General features: G+C 34.8%; 1 protein-coding gene across 45 annotated transcripts in view; it reads left to right on the top strand.

Annotated features, from left to right (window-relative positions):
- Positions 1 to 22425, top strand: part of EHBP1 (EH domain binding protein 1) — a 479572-nt gene that overhangs the window by 385019 nt on the left and 72128 nt on the right. For all 45 annotated transcript variants that reach the window (XM_070572563.1, XM_070572581.1, XM_070572545.1 and 42 more), the window contains 2 exons: positions 413 to 1315; positions 8548 to 8691. In XM_070572563.1, coding sequence (XP_070428664.1) covers positions 413 to 1315; positions 8548 to 8691 — 1047 coding nt within the window. The remainder of the gene's footprint in view (positions 1 to 412; positions 1316 to 8547; positions 8692 to 22425) is intronic.

Below are 22425 nucleotides of genomic sequence, written 5' to 3'. Positions count from 1 at the left end.
AACTCCCATTATTGCTTGTTTTCTCTATTGGAAAAGAACATTTCAATTGTTATTGATTAATTTCTTCTCGTGTCTACCTCACTTTTACAAATTTCTGACTTGGGATTTTCTTCTGCTCGTGTAACATAATGCCAGTAACATAATGTACCCTCCAACAACAACAACAAAAATCTATTAAAATTTTGCTGTTTTTTTAATAGTAACTTAACTTTATTTTTTTAACTTTTTTTTTACTGAGATATAGTTGACATATAACATTATATTTGATGTACAATATAATGATCCAATATTTGTATACACTGCGAGACGATCCCCACAATAAGTCTAGTTAATATCTGTTATTTTACTGTTTTAAAAATGTATGGATTGTCTGAACTATTCAATATATCTTTCATTTTTCCTTCTTTTGAAGGCATATGATGGATTTGCCAGCATAGGAATTTCCCGGTTGTTGGAACCTTCTGATATGGTTTTATTAGCAATTCCTGACAAACTGACTGTTATGACTTATCTCTATCAAATAAGGGCACATTTCAGTGGCCAAGAACTAAATGTTGTTCAGATAGAGGAAAACAGCAGTAAAAGCACATATAAAGTTGGAAACTATGAAACAGATACGAACAGTTCTGTTGATCAGGAAAAATTCTATGCAGAGCTTAGTGATCTGAAGCGGGAACCTGAACTACAGCAGCCCACCAGCGGAGCGGTAGACTTCTTATCCCAAGACGACTCTGTATTTGTAAATGATAGTGGTGTTGGAGAGTCAGAAAGTGAACATCAGACTCCTGATGATCATCTTAGTCCAAGTACAGTCTCCCCTTACTGTCGCAGGACTAAAAGTGACACAGAACCCCAAAAGTCCCAGCAGAGCTCTGGAAGGACTTCAGGATCCGATGACCCCGGAATATGTTACAATACAGATTCAACCCATGCACAAGTTTTGTTAGGCAAGAAGAGACTATTGAAAGCTGAGCCTTTAGAATTGAGTGACTTATATGTTAATGATAAGAAGACGGATGTGTCTCCACCCTTTGTTTGTGAGGAGGCAGATGAGCAAAAGCTTCACACTCTAGATATCACCAGTAACTTGGAGCAAGAAAAGTTAGAGAATTCCAGACCCGTAGAATGCAGATCAGATCCTGAATCACCTATCAAAAAAACAAGTTTGTCTCCCACTTCTAAACTTGGATACTCATACAGTAGAGATGTAGACCTCGCGAAGAAAAAACGTACTTCCCTGAGGCAGACAGAGTCTGATCCAGATGCTGATAGAACCACTTTAAATCATGCAGATCATTCCACAAAAACAGTCCAGGTAAGTGAGTTAAAATGACGATACATATATTTAGTAAATAGTTATTCTATTTTTTGTTTCTTTTTGTATTCATAGAACGCTTTAAAATGTTACAAATGATTAAAAGTGAAGTATAATTTCCCATTATAGAAAAACCTGAAATACACCTGCCCTTCATTTAAAGTTGGTATAATATTTTAAGCCTACAAATAAATCCCAATTTAAGATTGAAGGATAAAAAAAGTCAGCTTTTCAAATCAAAATATTATTAACCTATAAAAATAATATTTTACTGTAAGAATAACTCAAAGATAATTCAGTATTCTCATTTAGTAAGAATATCGTTATGAAAATGTATAATGCCAAATTAAATATTTTCCATTTAAAACATTTTCTTCAAGTATTTTGGTGTATTACAATTGGTAGTTTCAGTCCCATCGTTCCTTGTGGTTAAAAACCCCAGTAACATCCAAATTTCTCCCCATGAGGGGAATATGGCGCAGATTTGACCTTAATATTTACTTTATTTAATTGAATCTATGGTACCATCAATTATAAGATGTACCATTATTTTTTGTACCACAAAGAAAGAAAACACTGCCAGCAGACTATTATACATGTTTTCTTATGACATAGAATTTTTATTTCATACCTATTGAAAGAGTTCTTTTAGGCTTACTTAGATGTATGGATTTTTTAATCATAAAAGACTCTTATGTGTACATAAAAAGGACATCTTAAGTAAAATGGGTTAAGGTATAACCAATTTAGAATTAGAATTTAGAATTCAACTCTTCTGATTCACTTTTTGATTTAGAGTTGTTGGTGTTCCTGTTTTTCCACACAATGTTGTCCTCTGTGCCATCAAAAGCATGATGTTAGCAGTGGTTTTCAAAGTATGATCTGGAGACCTCTAAGGCTCTCCAGGACTCTTCAGAGAGCCTCTGAAGTTGAAACTATTTTCATAATAATACTAGAACATTATTTACCTTTTTCACTTTCATTCTCTCACAAGTGTACAGTGATGTATTATGGAGGCTACATGATTTGTGATGTCTCAACAGATTGAATATAGAAGTAGATAGAAGAATCCAGCTGCCTTATATTAAGCCAGATATTAAAGATTTCCAAAAAATGTAAAATAATGCCATTCTTCTCACTTATTTTTTGTTTTTTTACGTAGTTATTTTTTATTAGAATATGTTAATGTCTATTGGGCTGATAGCTATTTCCGAAGAAATGAATAAATAAATATTTTAAAAATTTCACAGTTTTAGTTTCCAAAATGACAAATATCAATAGATGTAACCCACATCAGCAAAAGGTTTTTAGGGTCCTCAATAATTTTTACACCTATAAAGGGATTCTGGGACTACGAAGTTCAAGAACCTCTGAATTACAGCATTTCTCCACAGTTGTCTCTGGGATTTTCTTCTTAGTTACACTCATTGATAATAGCACTTTCTTGACCTTACTAGAAAGTCCCAACGACAGATTTTCAGGCAATGACTTGGAGTTATGTTTGATTCTCAAATAGTACTGAAGTGGTTATTGACTGAAACATCAAGGAAGTGCAGTCTTGCCTCTAGAAATATCAAGCACATGCATTTGTAGACATTGATGACTTATGTCTCGACTACCACCTGGATGATGGAGATTATAAGATGCCATCAATTTTAAGTTTTCAGGGGTGTTAAGAGAAAATTTGCATCTTAGAATCAAAGAAATATAGTAGCTAATGAAGCAAGCCACTGTTCTCTTAATCAAAAACCTCAAATCAAAGGTTCTAATTACCTAAACTTTCAGGACAAAAAGCTTTCAGGACATCACAGTGCCCTACGTAGTAGAAAATCAATAAATATATAGTGATTGACAATTGCAGAATCTGCTGAGCTTAAGTTCTAATAGTCAGCGCAAATTTTTCTTATAAACCAGATTTTTAAGGTAAATGTGTTTAGTTAAATCTAGGAATTGATTAATGTTTAAAAATTAAAAGTACCCAGAATCAATAAACCTGATTCTCATCTTGCCTCTGCCAATAATTAGCAGTGTGATGTTAACTAGTCATTTAAATTCTTCAAATTTTGTTTTCCACATACGTTAGATGAAACAATCTCGAAGAGCCTTTTCATCTCTTAAACTCTATCATGCTGCGATTCTGTTCGGATGATTTAAGTGATGTACAGTAAGTCTCCAGGATGATGGAAGCAGCATCTATTTACAACTCAATATGTGTTTACTTATTGGCCATTGGTCAGAATTTTGCTTAGGGCGGATTTAAAAATTTTTTTGGTGAAAGTGTTGCCTGACACCAAAAATTGTAATACAGGTGCTAATACTTCATAGGTTTTTTTATTATTGTATATGGAAGCTAAATTTTGGACAATTAAAAATCTGTTTTTCTTTTGTATTCTGTATTTCATCAATTCTAAGATATACATCTTTTTACATTTTAACTTCTCTGAAATCAAGATATTACTTATCATTAGATAGTATGTTAGTTTAATTATAGTATTTGTTCTTTCTTAATAGTTCATAAAATAATAGTGAGTCTAATAATTAATGGCATTAGAGGAAATTTGGTAACTTAATATGGATGTATAGACTTAATAAAGTCGTAATGTTGCCCATCTGAGTGGCCAGTACATGCGATGACCTTCATATATCTTACACATCTCTCTCTCAAACTTTCCAACCCATGAGGTAAGTGGTTGTGTCCTATTTTATATATGGGAAATCTAGGGTTTACAGAGTTGCCTGAGATTACAAAATATTGTTAAAGTTCGAATTCAAAGCCAACCTTGTCTGACTCCAGGTCTATGTTCCTAAACTTTATGCTCACAATCTCTCTTCATTTTTGACCATAGTAGCACCACTAAAAATAATCATAGCCCAGATGTAAAGCAGTCAGCTTTACTAAAGGGCAGTTTAGCAGCATACATCAAATCCCTTAAAAATGTTTATCTCAGTAGATTCTACCTCAAGGAATTTTTCCTAAGGATGTGATAATCAGAACTGTGTTAATGAATTTACATGTAAAGATGCTCATAAAAGCATTGTTTATAATAGTGAAAAATCACAAGCAACCTAAATATCCAATAATATAAGACAAGTTAAAGTATGATGCATCCATATTGATAGAATGCTAGGTAGACAGTTTAAAATCATATTTTCAAAAAAAATATTTAAGGACATGAGAAAATGCTCACAATAAAATATTAAGTGAAAAAAGCATTATTCTGCATTGATTATCTCTGGGTGCTAATTATTTTGTTTTTTTAATTTTTCTTTTTTATTGAGGTATAATTGGCATAGAACATTGTGTTAGTTTCAGCTGTACAACATAATGATTCAATATTTGTATACATGGCAAAATGATCACAACAAGTCTAGTTAACATCCATCACCATACATAGTTACAAATTTTTTTTCTTGTCATGAAAACTTTTAAGATCTACTCTCTTGGCAACTTTCAAATATGCACTACAGTGTTATTAGCTATAGACAGCATGCTGTACATTACATCCCCATGACTTATTTATTTTATAACTGGAAGTTTGTGCCTTTTGACCCCCTTCACCCATTTCGCCCAACCCCACCCCCACCCCCAGCCTCTGGCAGCCATGAATGTATTCTCTGTATCTGTGAGCTTGTTTTTTCTTTGTTTGTTTAGATTCCACATGTAAGTGAGATCACATGATATTTGTCTTTTTCTCTCTGACTTATTTCACTTAGCATAATGCCCTCAAGATCCATCCATGTTGTGGCAAATGGCAAGATTTCGTTCTTTTTTATTGCTGAATAATATGTCACTGTGTGTATATATATGCCACAATTTTTTTTATCTATTCATCCATCAGTGGACACTTAAGTCATTTCCATATCTTGGCTATTGTAAATAATGCTTCAGTGAACATGGGATGCATGTATCTTTTTGAGTTAGTGTTTTCATTTTCTTCAGATAAATACCCAGAGGTGGAGTTGCTAGATCTTACAGTAGTTCTATTGTTAATTTTTTGAAGAACCTCTCTGCTGTCTTCTGTAGTGTCTGCACCAATTTACTTTACCACCAACAGTGCACAAGGGTTCCCTTTTCTCCACATCCTTGCCAACACTTGTTATTTCTTTTCTTTTTGATAATAGCTGTTCTAACAGGTATGAAGTGATAGCTCATTGTGGTTTTGATTTGCATTTCCCTTGATTAGTGATGATTAATGATGTTGAGCACCTTTTCATGTACTGTCAACCATCTGTATTTCTTCTTTGGAAAAATGTCTATTCAGATCCTCTTCCCATTTTTTAATTGGATTTTTTTTTCTGTTGAGTTGTATGAGTAATTTATATATTTTGGATATTAACCCCTTATCAGATATATGATTTGCAAACATTTTCTCCCATTCGGTAGGTTGTGTTTTCATTTCTTTGATGGTTTCTTTTGCTGTGCAGAAACTTTTTGATTTGGTATAGTCCCACTTGTTTATTTTTTGCTTTTGTTGCCTTTGCTTTGGGTGTCAAATCCAAAAAATCATCATCAAGACCAATGTCAAGGAGCTTACCATGTATGTTTTCTTCTAGGAGTTTTATGATTTCAGGTCTCACATTCACATCTTTAATCTATTTTGAGTTAATTTTTGTGTGTGGTGTAAGATAGTGGTCCAGGTTCATTCTTTTGCATGTGGCTTTCCAGTTTTCCCAACACCATTGATTGAAGAGACTATCCTTTCCTCAGTGTATGTTCTTGGCTCCTTATCATAAATTAGCTTACCATATATGCTTGGGCTTATTTCTATGCTTTCTATTCTGTTCCATTGTTCTCTGTGTCTGTTTTTATACCAGTACCATACTGTTTTGATTACTATAGCTTTCTAATATAGTTTGAAATAAGGGAGTGTGATGCCTCCAGCTATTTTTATTTTTATTTTTTTTTACTTTTATGTATTTTCTAAAATTTCTGTAATGAATATGAATTGCGTTTATAATCATAAAAAAATTGTGTTTATGTGTTCCTAAGGCAAAAGCAGTTTTCCACTGTCTATGTAGCTGATTGGAATGAATGCCTAAAGAACTGTAGAATCACAGAATTTAGAGCTAGTGGGATCTTAAAGATGATCAACTCTAAGTAACCATAAATATTAGAGTTAGGGGTATTTTAAAGATGATCCAGGGCTGGCCCCGTGGCCGAGCGGTTAAGTTCGCGCGCTCCGCTGTAGGCGGCCCAGTGTTTCGTTGGTTCGAATCCTGGGCGCGGACATGGCACTGCTCGTCAGACCACGCTGAGGCAGCGTCCCACATGCCACAACTAGAAGAACCCACAACGAAGAATACACAACTATGTACCGGGGGGCTTTGGGGAGAAAAAGGAAAAAATAAAAATATCTTAAAAAAAAAATAAAGATGATCTGCTTTCATTTCAAAGATGAGGAGATTGAGAGATTTTTTAAAAAAATATATAATAATAGTTAACATTTATCCAGTGCTCAGTACGTTACCCTATTTCACTTAATCTTTACAATATTCTTTTGAGAACTGGTCTATTTTTATTCCCATTTTATAAATGAGGAAACTGAAGCTTAGAAAGATTGACTAACTTGCCCACTATTAAGTGATGTAACTAGTATTTGAACCCCAGTCTGTCTGACTCCAAAGTTCTTAAATATCGTATAGTGGAGTACAGTATAGTTTTTGAGTGACCTGTTCAATGTTACATTGCTTATTATTAGTGAAAGAAGGATTAAGAGTCTGATGTCTTGACTGCAAATTCGGTGTTCATTTAATTAATTTTGTCTGGTTTTGAGAAAGTGTTGATTTGTAACCACTTCAAATGCAATGACCAGTTCTATTCTATTATGTCTTACCAGCATGAGCTAAAAATTTATTATTATCGTTTATACATTTCAAATGTATTTATTAAGAATTTTTGTTTAAGCCTCGTAAAACCTTGGGTGATGAAAATGTTCTGGGATTAGTGTTGATAGTTCACAACTTTGTGAATATATTAAAAACCACGGCATTGTGCACTGTAAGCAAGATCATCCCCTGCTTAGGATGACAGAGAAAGGGTTAAAAATTCTTGTGTTAAAATAGAAAGCTCGAGGGGCCTGCTCTGGGGCCGAGTGGTTAAGGTCACGCACTCTGCTTTGGTGGCCCAGGGTTTCACCTGTTCAGATCCTGGGCACGGAGGTGGCACCGCTTGTCGAGCTATGCTGAGGCAGCATCCCACATGCCACAGCTAGAAGGACCCACAACTGAAAATACACGACTATGTACCGGGGGACTTTGGGGAGAAATAGGGAAAATAAAAAAAAAATTTTTTTTTAAAAAAAGTAAAGATCGAAAAGAGACCCAAAAATGATGTACTAAATTTTCTTAAAAGTTTCACATTATACCTAGTAATAGGTTTACTGTTTATTAGCTCTTCCTTGATCGTGAATGATACTTACGATGGAACCAAAGCTATGATACGAAAGGAAAGTGAAAGAAATTAAGTATCTGAGTAATAGTAATAGCCATCTAAAGCCAGAAGTTGGCTACTTTAATAGAAAAAAGGAATTTGAACTATAAACAGTGTAGATATTTGTGCTTCGGATTAATGCAGCATTTAAGAACTGATTCTCATTGGTGGTTACTACCTATTGTTTTCTAAAAATATGTTGTAAAATTACAAATTAATCCAGGAAAATACTCTTCCAATTCTGGTATGGTTAATTTGTTATAAGGAAAGTGAGCAATGGAGAAAACCATTTTTACTTGTTTTTTTTTTTTAACAAAATATGATAGCTTTGAATTTTCTATAAATGTTAATTAAGAATTTAAAGGATTATTGTTACAGACATTTAGTATCTTTCAATATGCAAATTTGGAAGACACTTGTTATCAATTCTGTAAGACTATAAAAATAAGATTGAGAACTTTTAAAAATGTCTTTGCCAGATTATACTGTGATTAGCAAATATGAAGAATGTGTATAATATACGTATGGACCTTATACCTTATGAGAATATGTTCTAATAAAAATGTAGTTAAATTTAATCCAGTTTTAGGCAGTAAAGATCTGTTTCCTATATGCCAAGACTTATATATTCATTCTACAGTTTCTAGTCAACATTAATATTTTCTATAGGTCATCTCATAAAACTACAATTTTGTTCCTGACTTCTATTATTTTCACAGATTGTATAACTATTAATTACTTTGTAAATATGTTACATGCTCTTTTTTGTGGGAGGTTCTAATTCTGTATCTTTGCCTTAAAGCATCGAATGTTATCCAGACAAGAAGAACTTAAAGAAAGAGCAAGAGTTCTGCTTGAGCAAGCAAGAAGAGATGCAGCTTTAAAAGCAGGGAATAAGCAGAACACCAACGCAACCACACCACTCTGCAACAGGCAGCTAAGTGATGTGAGGAAAATTGGTTAAAAAAACCATAAGTTGTTAATTGTAATCATGGGGGTGAGGGGAGTAGTTTATTGATATTTTTGCTAAATTATTTTTTCACAGACTTTGTATATTGTGGATACTTGGTCTCTTTATTGAAGTGATAAATTCACTCTTGGAGGACCGTGCTATAATTATTCCTACACAGCAGTGTTAACTATGAGGAAAAGTGGGGTCCTGGAATATAATTTCTACGTATACATGAACTATTTTTTGTTAATTTACATTTTATAGTTTAGTTATCCTTTAAGGTTGTATTTTGTCCATGGAAGTTAATTTCGTTGGAAATATTAGAATATAATAATGATGCCTACCACTTATTGAATACCTTCCATATATTCCAGGAACTATAGTGAATGTTTTACATAATTTTTATTTTATTTAACACCATGAAGTTGATACTCAAACGGCTTTCCAGATAAGAAGACTGAGGCTGATCGGTAAGGTACTTTGTACACGGTTGCAGAGTGAGTAAATGATGAATCCAGGATTTGAACCTGAACCTTATCAGACTCCGAAGTCAGTGCTCTTTCCTGTCATATACTGCCATCCCTGTGTTAAACTATATTTTTATGTATATTTTTGTGCAGTGCTTCACAGATAATAAGGAATGTATAATAATAGAAGCCCTTAGATTTAAGGGAACTTGAACCTCTTCATGATTCTGAAAACTATGAAAACCCTGCCTTACCACCAAACTCACATATACATAAAACAGCATGTTCTTTTTTTCTTTTTAATTAAGATTTTATTTTTTTGAGAGCAGTTTTAGATTCACAGCAGAATTGAGAGTAAGGTACAAAGGTTTCCCATATATCCCCTGTACCCACACATACACAGCATCCCCTCTTATTACCATCCCCCACCAGAGGGGTACATTTGTTACAACTCATGAACCTATCATAATTTGACATATTATAATCACTCAAAGTCCATAGTTTACATTAGGGTTCACTCTTGGTGTTGTACATTCTATGAGTTTGGACAAATGTATGATGACATGTATACATCGTTATGATATCATACAGAGTATTTTCACTGCCCTAAAAATCCTCTGTGTCCCACCTCTTCATCCCTCCCCACATTCCCAACACCTGGCAATCTGATAATTTCAGTGTCTTCATAATTTTGTCTTTTCCAGAATGTTGTATAGTTGTAACCACAAAGTATGTAGCCTTTTCTGATTGGCTTCATTTACTTAGTAATATACACTTAAGGTTTCTCTATGTCTTTTCATGGCTTAATAGGTGATTTCTTTTTAGGACTGAATAATATCCTATTGTCTGGATGTACCACAGGTTATTTATCCATTCACCTACTGGAGGACATCTTGGTTGCTTCCAAGTTTCAGCAATTATGAGTAAAGCTGCTGTAATCATCTACATGCAGGGTTTTTTTGTAGACATAAGTTTTCAGCTCCTTTGGGTAAATACCAAGGAGCACAATTGCTGGATCATAATATAAGCGTATGTTTAGTGTTGTAAGAAATCGCCAAATGGTCTTCCAAAGTAGCTGTACCATTTTGCATTCCCACCAGCAATGAATGAGAATTCTTGTGCTCCCCATCCTCACCAGCATTGGGTGTTGTCAGTGTTCTGGTTTTGGACATTCTAGTGGATGTGTAGTGGTATCTCATTGTTTTAATTTGCATTTCCCTGATGACGTGTGATGTGGAACGTCTTTTCATATACTTATTGAGATCTCTAAATCTTCTTTGAAGAGGTGTCTATTAAGGTCAGTGCCCCATTTTTTAATCAGGTTGTTTGTTTTCTTACTGCTGACTTTTAACAGTTCTTTGTATATTTTGGGTAATAGTCTTTTATCAGATGTGTCTTTTGCAAATATTTTCTGTTTTGTCTTATTCTCTCCACATTGTCTTTCACAGAGCAGAAGTTTTATGCTTTTTGATGAGGAAGATTTGCTCTGAGCTAACGTCTGTTGCCAATCTTCCTCCTTTTTTTTTTTGCTTGACTAAGATTAGTCCTGAGCTAAATCTATGCCAGTCTTCCTCTATTTTGTATGTGAATCACCACCACAGCATGGCCTGATGAGTGGTGTAGGTCTGTGCCTGGGATCTGAACCTGTGAACCCAGGCTACTGAAGTGGAGCACGGAAGACTTCACTATGCTACAGGGCTGGCCCCAGCAGACGTTTTTAATTTTAATGAAATCCACCTTTTCCATTATTTCTTTATGGATCTTGCCTTTGGTGTTGTATCTAAGAAGGCATCACCATACCCAAGGTCATCTAGGTTTTCTCCTGTGTTATCTAATAGGAGTTTTATAGTTTTGTGTTTTACATTTAGGTCCATTTTGAGTTAATTTTTGTGAAAGGTACACCTGTGTCTAGGTTTATTGTTTTGCATGTGGATGTCCAGTTGTTCCAGCACCATTTGTTGAAAAGGCTGTCTTTGCTTCATTGCATTGTTTTTGCTCCTTTGTCAAAGATCAGTTGACTATGTTTGTGAGGGTCTATTTCTGGGCTCTCTATTCTGTGCCATTGATCTGTTTGTCTGTTCTTTTGCCAATATCATACTTTCTTGATTACTGTAGCTTGAAGTTTTGAAGTCAGGTTGTGTCAGTCTTCCAGCTTTAGGCTTCTCCTTCAAGATTGCCTATTCTGGGTCTTTTGCCTTTCCATATAAACTTTAGAATCAGTTTGTCAATATCTGCAAAATGACTTACTGGAATTTCCGTTGGGATTGCATTGAATCTATAGATCAAGTTGGGAAAAACTGACATCTTGACAATATTGAGTCTTTCTAGCTGTGAAAATGGAATCTCTCTCCATTTATTTAGTTATTTGATTTCATTAGCAGAGTTTTGTAGTATTCATCATGTGAATCTTATACATACTTTGTTAGATATATATCTGAGCATTTGATTTTTGGGAGTGGTAATGTAAATGATACTGTGTTTGTAATTTCAAATTCCACTTGTTCTTTGCTGGTATATAGGAAAGCAGTAGTTCCAGGAGAGTTTTTTTGAGGAAGACTAGCCCTGACATCTGCCGCCAATCCTCTTCTTTTTGCTGAGGAATGTTGACCCTGAGCTAACGTCTGTGCCCACCTTCCTCTGTTTTATGTGGGACACCTGCCACAGCATGGCTTGATAAGCGGTGTGTAGGTCCGTGCCCGGGATTCAAACCACCGAACCCCATGCGCCAAAGCAGAAAGCATGAATTTAACCACTACGCCACTAGGCCAGACCCTCTAGGAGAGGTGTTTTTTTTTTTTTCAATTCTTTCAGACTCTTTTCTAAATAGATGATCATCTTATCTACCAAGAAAGACAGTTTTATTTCTTCCTTCTCATGCATACTTTTTTATTACTTTTCAGGTACCAGCTTAATAACCCCTGGCCTCGAACATTCTTTTCCAGACTTCAAGTCTTTACACAATAATGTGACATAAAATCAGTTTAGTGGGCCACAACAATTATTTTATTTTATTTTTGTTGAAAAGGAACAGATTAGAATGGAATAGAAAATATCAGAACTCATCACACAAAGTAATCATAGTATTTTTGTGTGAAACTTTAGTTATGTGGGTATGTGTGCTTGTACTGGATCTTGATATAAATGTATTTTTAACCATGGGTAATGATAAAAATGTTTGAGAAACACTAGTCTGGAGGGCCATTCTTTCTGAGGAAGAAATTTTGTAGTCTTTATGCCCACTCTTTTAGTGCCTAGCCATCTGTTATATCATCAATTTGTTGATTTGCTTTTTGCCAGGTATTTATTGAGTGTCTGAACTGAGTATTTTCATAGTGACAGAAAAGACTAAGCTTCTTCCCTCATGGAGTTTGCATTCTGATGGGAAGAGACAGAGGATAATAAATAAATATCTGCAGAGTGTGAAAACCGCATGATATAGTAGAGGATTATTTGAGTAGGTAGAGGCTTCAGTGATTTGAGGAAGGGACGTTTGAACTAAGATTTGATGGGTGAGTAAGATCCAGTCAAGTGAAGAGCCACAGAAAAAATAGTCTCTGTAAAAAGAAAGTTACTTTGTTGATATTATATTTTGTTTGTGATAAACTTTGTTTCATAATTCTTTCAGGCTCTAAAGATTATGGAAAATCTGTAGCTCTGTATTTTTCAAGTGTGTTGATTTTAAATTCAGAATACTTCAGATTTAAGTGATCTGTCTGCCAGATAGATTTTAAAAAACAATTACTTTGCCTTTGTGTAGAATTTATATATATTACAATTATCTTCCACTGTTTATTGAGCACTTACTGTGTGTCAAGCAGGATTCAAAGTGCTTTCACATAGATTTTCCCATTTAATCTCCACAACAATTGTATGAGTTAAGTATTATCATCCATATTTTACACTTGAGAAAACTCACACATAAACACATTAATGAAGTCCCCATGATCACATGGCTAGTAAGTAACAGAGTCAAGAATTGAACCTAGACTATTTGACTTCAGAGATTATGTTTTTAAAGGATTGTGTTATATTTCCTTCTTGCTTATTTTTCTTACGTCGTGCAAAGTAGGAATAGATGTTATTGTTGTATCTATGTAGAGATTAAGAAAATGAGTTAGGAGATGATGTTTAAATTTACTTATGGTTGCAGACGGTGGCAAAGTAGGCTTAGAATTCAAATATCCTAACTTTTAAAGCTGTTTATTCTTTCATTCAGTTTATTCATTTATTACTTCAAACTTTCAACAAATACTTTATCTCTTCTCTTTAAGGTACCAGTAATTTTACTTACACTTTTTATTTCCCCAATAAAACTTAAACTTTTGGCCAAATTATATTACTATGAATTCAACCTCAAAAGTTAATTAATAGGGGCTGGCCCAGTGGCGCAGTGGTTAAGTTCGTACGTTCTGCTTCTGTGGCCTGGGGTTTGCCGGTTCGGATCCTGGGTGCGGACCTGGCACCACTTGGCAAGTCATGCTGTGGTAGGCGTCCCACATATAAAGTAGAGGAAGATGGGCATGGATGTTAGCTCCAGGCCAGTCTTCCTCAGCAAAAAGAAGAGGATTGGCAGCAGATGTTAGCTCAGGGCTGATCTTCCTCAAAAAAAAAAGTTAATAAAACATCTCTTATTCTGTGTCTGTAACATTTTACTATATCTGTAAAATATATAACTTGGATTTTAAGAAACATTATGCTAGTAATGTTTTATTGAGTTAGCTACTCTTTTACACTGCTGATAGCATGTATCTTGCCACACCTTTCTGGAAAGCAATTAGACTTCATCCAAAAATGCTCATTCCCTTGTACCCAATAATTCCACAAACAAAGTTCAAAATGCTGGTTTTCATCTCAATGTTATTTATCATAGTGAAAATTATAAAATGGTAATTGCTCAAAATAGGGGAATGATCAAATAAATTATAAGAAACATATATACTTATTATGTAGCCATCAAAAGTTGTCTATTCAAAAATGTTTTGAAAAAATATTGAAAGGACATAGGAAAATGCTCACGATGTCATTTTGTACAAAAAGAAAGATACAAAATATATGGCATTGGAATTCCATTTTGAAATAATAGAGACTGTGTTTTTATATATGTGTTGAAAACGACATGAAGGAAAATCATCAAAATATTAATAGTATTTATCCCTGAGGGATAGTATAACAAATGACTTATAGTGTTTTTTCCCTTTATTCTTTTTGTTTTAAAAATATGATGTTAAGATAAGTATTTTAAATGAGGGAAATTTTTGATGTCCAAAAAAGATATTTTTAGCAGATTGTTTTTTTAGCATACCCAAACAAACTTGACCATAAAGCAGTTTTGTTTAAACCAGTGTTGTGTTTCAGTGTCTCTAAGGTATGTGTGTGGTGTGTGGTGTGTGTGTGTGTGTGTGTGTGTGTGTGTGTGTGTGTTTTAAGAAGAGAGACATAGAGAGAACTCTTCACTTTTAAAGCTGATGATATTAGTTTGTGACTAGATCTGGAATAAATGGCAGATGCAATAATAGCAGTGCTGTTCACAGTGAGAAGTCATGAAATTCTTTTTTTTTTAAAGATTGGCACCTGAGCTAATATCTGTTGCCAATCTTTTTTTTTCTTCTTCTTCTCCCCAAAGCCCCCCAGTACATAGTTGTATGTTCTAGTTGTAGGTCCTTCTGGTTATGCTATATGGGACACCACCTCAGCATGGCTCGATGAGCAGTGCCATGTCTGCACCCAGGATCCAAACCGGCAAAACCCTGGGACACTGAAGCGGAGTACATGAACTTAACCACTTGGCCACAGGGCTGGCCCCTGAAATTCTTGATGACTGTTGTTTGAGATTGATGAATAGTAATCATGGTATCTGACAAAATATCTCATTGTTCCTTTGACTGCCACTGATGTGACCTAAGTTGGTTGTCTTATTTTCATGTATTAGTTGTTATAGTTGTTCTTTTTCCCAGAAAGAGCAGCTCCATGCTGCATAGCTTACTAGCTGCGTGCTAGGCAGTTATTTGTTGCATTTGTTTCCCACTTAGGCAAAGTCATACCCTATTGTTCAAGAACCTGTGCTTTAAACAGTCCCAAAGATATTTTCCCTATCCTTCCTCTTTGTTATCCTTTGCTGCTTAAGAAACCACTGCAAAACTTATTGGCATAAAACAACCATTTTATTATGCTCAAGGGTTCTGTGAGGTAGGCATTTGAGTAGGACACCATGGGAATGGTTTATTTCTGTTCCACAATGTCTGGGGCTGGTTTTTTGCTAGGACCTCTGCTGGACTGTCAGTTGGAATACATTCACATGGCCTCTCCATATTGGTCTCTCCACTTGGGCTAGTTTGGGCTTCCTCACAGCATGGCTGGGTCTAAGTGCAAGTGTCCCAAGAGAGTAAGGCAGATGTGCATGGCGCTCTTATGACCTAGCTTTAAAAGTCATATGGCATCACTTTTGCTATACTGTTGACCTAGGCAGAAACAAAGCTCCACCCAGGCTTAAAGAGTGGAGACATAGGCTCCACCACTCAAATGGGAGGAGTGTCTAAGTCACAGTGTAAGAAGAGCATGTGGCATGGGAGACATTGTTGCAGCCTCTTCTCAGTTATAGTTTAAGCTCAACTTTGAAACTCTTTCTTGCACGTTCTACTATTGCTCATTTTTCAGATAAGTCAAGTCCTATGTGGTTGTGTTGTGAAGAATATCATATTCATGAACTAAATGGTACATTCTAGAACTATTGCTCTACTTTTGGCACTTCATGCTCTGTGAGGCTTATAGCTAATATTGAAGTGATTTAAGAAAGAGAATGTAAAATGTCAGATAAATCCAGTTTCACAAATACAGAAGTTAGACCTTCCCATTGCTTTTCATATTTTCAGTTTAGTATGCAACTTAATATCAGGTTGATATCTTTTCCAAGGACATAGTGGTTTTCTTAATTTGATCATTTTATTTATTACTTCTGGGTAGCTCTTTACATACAGATTGGAATTATTTAGCAGTACTGTCAGTATTTTGGAAAAGTAGTATGGCCAACTTGGCTGACAAAAGAAAAAGGGAAAATGCCCAGTTTCATCTCTGGAGCAATTGAATGTGAGTTCAGTGATACTGGACTGGAAATTACTTAATCTCCCTAAATTTGTTTTTCCATTTGTAAAATGGAGGCAATTTTTTTCCTCCTATGTGACATTCAAATTAATAGGTGACCATGGTGAAGGGGGTAAGGGAACCATGACTAATGCCATCCCTACTTCAGTGTCAGCATCCGTTTCACTCTGGAGAGATCAAAAGACTTCTTGGTAAATAAAAAGCAGGTTCAACTAAAAAAAAAAAAAAAGCTGGCATCTAATTTAGTGAACTGATTGCTATGTTTTTCAGTGGTTTATGCTTTTTAATTGGTGCCTTAATTTACTGTGCCTTTATTTGTAAATTCATTGTAAATTGTCTTTCTCTTCATAATGTATGCTGTGGTACCGAGAGTCATTGCTGGTGGGGAGATACACCTGCTGCACCCACTGCTTTTTGTGCTCTTAGTTTAACTGAGAACTCCTGTGAATTTAAAAAGGAAAAAAGTTGGTACCCAGGAGTGACCTGAAGTCTTGAATAAATGAGACATTGACCGTAAATCTTTAAGAGCTTACTGTTGCTTACCCTTCGGAGACTGCTGATTTAGGCCTTCTTCAGCCATTTCTGTATTTTATCCTTCTGAACTTTGTTTCTCTACAACTAACCTAGGATCTTCTGATCAATACCGAGAAAAATGAGTGGAGCTCTTTTAATAATTGATGTTAGGGTACTTAAACAGAAACATATAGTGCATGGGACAGTGTCCTTGTACTCAGTACAGGTTACCTCCTTTTGCGACTTTCGTATCTAGTTCTGGGCTGAGAGAGAGAATTTACAGAGGATTCAGAGAAGTGTTAAAGGATCGAAAGCAAAGGTCTACTTATAAGGAAAGACAGGCTTATAAAATATAAAGAAGAGAAAACTAGGAGGTAGGTTAAGTACGAATTTGAGTACATGGAGGTTCAAAATCTTTCTGGTAGCTCCCGCTTACCCAAGAGAATAAACTTCCCAACTATTCAGCTTGGCCTCATACAAGATCCTTGCAAATCCTGTCCCCTCCCTTGCTGGTCTCCTCTCTCACCTCTCTCCCATATTTCACTCTACAGTCCAGCTCTACTAAGTTGCTTGCAGAGAGAATGTGACATACTCTTTTGTTCCTTTGTCAAGCATTTGCTATTCTCTCCCTGAAATGCCCTTCTTCCCTTGTTAGTTTTTGCTGAGGTATCACTTCTTCTGTGAGCACCTCTGTCATGGCTCCCAGCAGTAAAAATTCTCCTTCCTGTAACTTTTTCTAAGATATGTTGTATATATCTCTACTGTCACATTTATTCCATATAGTTATCTAATTACCCATCTCTTTCCCACTCAGCTGTGAGCTATTCAAAGTACAAGAACCTGTATCCCCAGTACCATGTATTAAGTAAATGTTGTTTGTTCAGTGACTAAATGAAGGAAATAGTGACAGGCTATTTTTCATACCTTCTGAGTGTCAGCTAATAAAAAAAAAAATGAGCTTAAACATGAAACATTTGCTATAAGGAGTTTCTTGATAGTAAAGGTTTGTAAACAAGAAAAAAGAATGTTGTCTCTCTGAAAGTCTTTAAAGCAAAATTGATTTTCACTGGGCAGAGGAAGCTAAAGTGTCTGGTCCCTCTTTCTCAAGTCAGTTACAGAGATGACATTTGCCATTTTGGGACATATGGCTCCCTGGATCATCCTTTTCTTCCTATTCTTGAATCCTACATTATGATACCTTTCTTTGTTGTTATGGTGTGTACACACCAAATACTTACACACCCCTGCTATTCTCATATTCTGGGACCGCTGATAGAGTTCAGCTCACAACTCTGCCTTGAATCACCCCACTCTACTGAACGTTCCCTCTTATAAATTAGTATAACTTTAGGTTGGAAGGCTAGGAAGCACTTCCTATGACATTGAAAACAACTCTTGGTAATCTTATCTGGTGGATCCTTCTGTATAGACTCTACTTAAATTATCCGCAGGAAAGATTTGACACTAATTTCTCTTAAATGGCAACTCACAAACACCGATACTGTAAACCTTTTCATTTTTCTTAGTTTTTGTCAAGACTACCATTGCATATTTAAATGAGAACTTGCTACAAGTACATATTGCATTTAGATCTTTTTAGGGAAAGTAGTTTACATGATTTATTTGTATCTCTGTGCCTTTAGTTGCTTATTTAACTTGTTTCAGGTATTTCCTGAAATGATTTTTCTATAGGAGACAGATTACACTGCTCTGAATCTCTGTGATATATATTTCTTTGCTTCCTTTTACTATTGTTCTTTGAATGTTTTCATATGTTGCATCTTACTAATGTAAATTTTAGGTGTGGTATTTGTTTTGTTCATTGTTTTCCGCATGTACTTAAAATAAATATTTTTAAAATACAACTCAGAAGTTTGGCAGCTTCAGTGGTCTACCCATTATATAATCCAGAGGAACCTCCTTGATTGTGTACTATATTTAAACACAAATTCTGAGAAAAATGTAGTAGTTTTTTTCCAAGAAAAATTTTTCTTTATTACTCAATTTCCCCAACCACTTTTTTCCCAAGAAATGCACAAATATTTTATTTCAGACTTTTTTGCTTATTGCTTTGCTTTAGAATATAATTGCTTTTTAAAAAATGCATTTAATAAATCCACCATTATATTTAATAATGCTGATGTAGTTATATAGCTAGCTGAAAGAGATATTTGCATTTATGTGCTAAAGTTTAGGATCAACAAATATAGTCTAAGAATAAGGGATGGCAGTCCTGCTCCCCACAGTTGTTGGAATTGTTAGGATGTTGGTGAACCTATCAGAAGAATGATGCCATGTAAGTTTAATTATTACTGTTCTGTTTTTAAGGAAAAATAGAATCTATTTTATAAATAGAAATTGTAAAAGGAGAATTGGGATGATTCTTCGGTCTAATTATAATCACTTAATGACTAGTGAATTTATAAATATGTTTGTTTTTACTTTTTTCAGCCATAAATTATGTAGCATAAGAATATGGTTTGCAGATAGTTATTAGCTACCTGGAAGCTTTTTAAAAGAAAGATCAGAAAAGAATTACAGCATTATTATGAAACAGACTTGAAGTTTTTCCCCTAATATTTAATCTACAAGCACAGTGAGTGACCCATTACAATCTATTGGCATAGGAGCCTGTCTTCACTTAGCAAGTCCTGGAAAGTCTGCAGTGTCTGTTTTTAAAGGTTTGCAGGAATATATGAATCCTCTAAAGAAAACCGTAGATATGAGAAAGGAATTGCAGTTTGATCAGTCCTTAGTTAACTGCAAAGACCAGTATTCAAAAAAGATACAGTGACTTATTTTTCCTGCTGGTCTTTGGTAATGAATCCAAGTGGCTTATTTGGTAAGAACCAAGAGAATGCAAGCAGCTCTTTGCAAATTAAACCTTTAACAGGTATTTTGTTGATATGAAGGGGTGGGACATCAACCTTGTACTTTTGATGTTAATTGGAAAATATTGATTTAAATGGGACTAGTCTGTCATGCTAATAATTGTAGGAGATTTAGATAAGATCACTAGATCTTTTCCAGATGATAAAATAAGCAGTTACCATCCAATTGGTAAAAAACACTAAACATCATTTTGGTAATCCCTGGTAGATTGAAACTTTTTCCATAGTCTTCATATATATGTGTCCTAATTATGTATTATCATTAAAATGTGTAAAATATAAGGTTATACTTATATGTTTGTGAATATTGACTGTGTTACATTTAAATGGCTAGCCTCTAGGAATCAAGCTTCAAAATTAAGGTCAAGCTAAAATTTTCGTTTTTCCTAATTACACGTATTATCAATTGTATTACCAGGAAGAAATAGGTTAACTTTGCATTTGTAATTTCAAAAAAAGAACGTCAGTTATTATAAAAATAAATGTAAAATCTTTAATAACATATAGAGTGAGAATTCTGTCTTATTTAGGGATTTTTATTCTCTCTCTGAGCAGGAATGTCTATACCCAAGGCACTGAGATGAAAATATATTCCTTATTTCTTACTCCAGCACAATTGACAGAAGAGTTAATGTACATAATCCGTTTCAGACCAGTAAGACACTTTAAATGTATAGCTAATCTTTTTTATAGTTGCATTTTATAGGAGAAGAATGCTGGTGTACTTCTATGTTCAGCATAAATGCCTCTGTACAAGGCAGTGGTTCTTATTCATTATGATTTAAATAATAGTTTATCTATTATGTCTAAATTTAAGTTGATTTGAAGTCTGCTATCCTAACAATGGCTCCTAGACTTCTTAGAAAACATATTGTTAGCTTGCTAACATATCTTCAAAGTCACACAAAACGCTAGCATTGTTAGGGGGAAAAAACTCAAGCATCTTTTCTATTATGTGTCTGCAAACCCCTAGCCTCAAAAGTCTTATTTATTTGAGATTACCATGAATACATGAAGCTAGGGCTAGGTGTCTTAGCATCAGGAATATCCTTTTATGCGACTGTTAATGGCCATAGACATTTTCTGTATGACTACTCAGTGCAGTGTTGAACATCCCAGGATGATATCACCATTACTAAGAGCTGCATTTTATATTGCCTATTCTGTTATTACTCAGCATGCACAAGGGTAGAGTTTAAATCTTTATTCATTTCATTTTTTAATGTTTCTTTTGTTCTCCTTATCATGTTCTGGCTTTCCCAAGGATATATGCCTTGAATGAAAAGTCACATGTGCATTACTAATTGTGTGCTATTGTATTTACAGTTCCTAGTGGTGGCACTGTGAAGCTTCTAATTCCTTTGCTTCACTTGATGTAAAATAATCTGAGTGTCTTTGATAGCAGTGAAACAGTATTAATTGTTTTGTACATTTCTTGGTCACTCTTCTTAGGTGGTCTTCATAATCTATTAGAACTTTCAGCCAGATTTTTGTAATGTCATGCCTCCAGCAGTGATTAAATTGGTAATTAATGAACAGTCTTTGGCAATGTAAACCACATCCCGTTAATTTTCCCTTTTGAGTTTTTAGAAGTTGTCTTCTGTGTCAGAAATCATTGCGCCACCTTGCTATGGCCCCTTGGCATGAAACCACAACGACTTGATTTTTGCAGCCATTAGTAGATCAGAGCAGTAATTTCACAGTATTTTGGTCAAGGTAATTATAATACCAAGAACTGAGTAGATCTGAAAATTCGCGAAGGAAGTCTAGAAATACCAGGTGAGCTTCCTTGTGTTCACTGGAACGTTATGATTAGTTTAATTGGTCTTTGTTTGATTTTAGCCGCAGAAACTATTTATGCCACAGCAGTGTAGTGACTTTATACTTGAGTGTTTCTGACCTTCTTTGACAGGGGTGGGTGCAAAAATGAGCCCTTTGAAATAGTCCCCTTCCCAAAAGGGGGTTAAACTGCATTTAAAAAATTATAGAAAAGAAAGGCCTCTAATTAATTTCTTAATATCTTACTCTATTTTATGAAATGCTCAGCAAATTTATTTTATTTGTATATTTAAAATATTTTCAACTATTTTGATTAAAAAAAAAATTTTAACCATTAATCTTTCCTGCCTCTGAGATTGTTGATATTTTGAAAGAACCTTGTTTTGATATTATAAAAGAACCTTGCAATGCCTTAATGAGAGTGAAATTGAAATGCAGCTTTCCTTTTTATCACAAAGTAGATAAAAGTATTGCCTTACTTGACTGACTAATATGTGTGTATTAGCCCTCAGTGATACATTGTGCACGTTAGAATTTAAAGAGTCACTTGCCTGTTGGCTTCTGAAAGGATTGTCTTGGTCACCTTTTCTGGAAGCCCTTAATGAAACCAAATAGTTTGCTCGGAGTTTGGACCTAACCATCGGGGTGTTTCATGCAGTCTTGTCAGTTGATGTTCATGAATTGACTTGAACAAAGATCAAAGTGTTCCTCCAAATGAAGACTCTGTGAGACAGCTCCTTCAATTGCACCACAAGAGCTAATCAAGCCATCAGTTCTTTATGTACTTTACGTGTCTTTAGAATTTAACACCAAATGGTTTGTCAGTACAAGTTGATATTCTGATTTTATGCTTTTCTCCTTCCTGGCTTTCTTCCACTGCACCCTATCTCATAACTGGGAGAAAATGCAGTTTCTTTTTACCACTAGGTTTTGATAAGAACCTTAGATTATAATTTTAAATTGAGTAGTGAAGCTTACAA

The sequence above is a fragment of the Equus przewalskii genome, chromosome 14 (assembly GCF_037783145.1).
Source record: "Equus przewalskii isolate Varuska chromosome 14, EquPr2, whole genome shotgun sequence".
NCBI classification, from domain to species: Eukaryota; Metazoa; Chordata; class Mammalia; order Perissodactyla; family Equidae; genus Equus; species Equus przewalskii.
The sequence above is the reverse complement of the archived record's forward strand: the minus strand, read 5'-3'. Positions and strand labels throughout refer to the sequence as shown.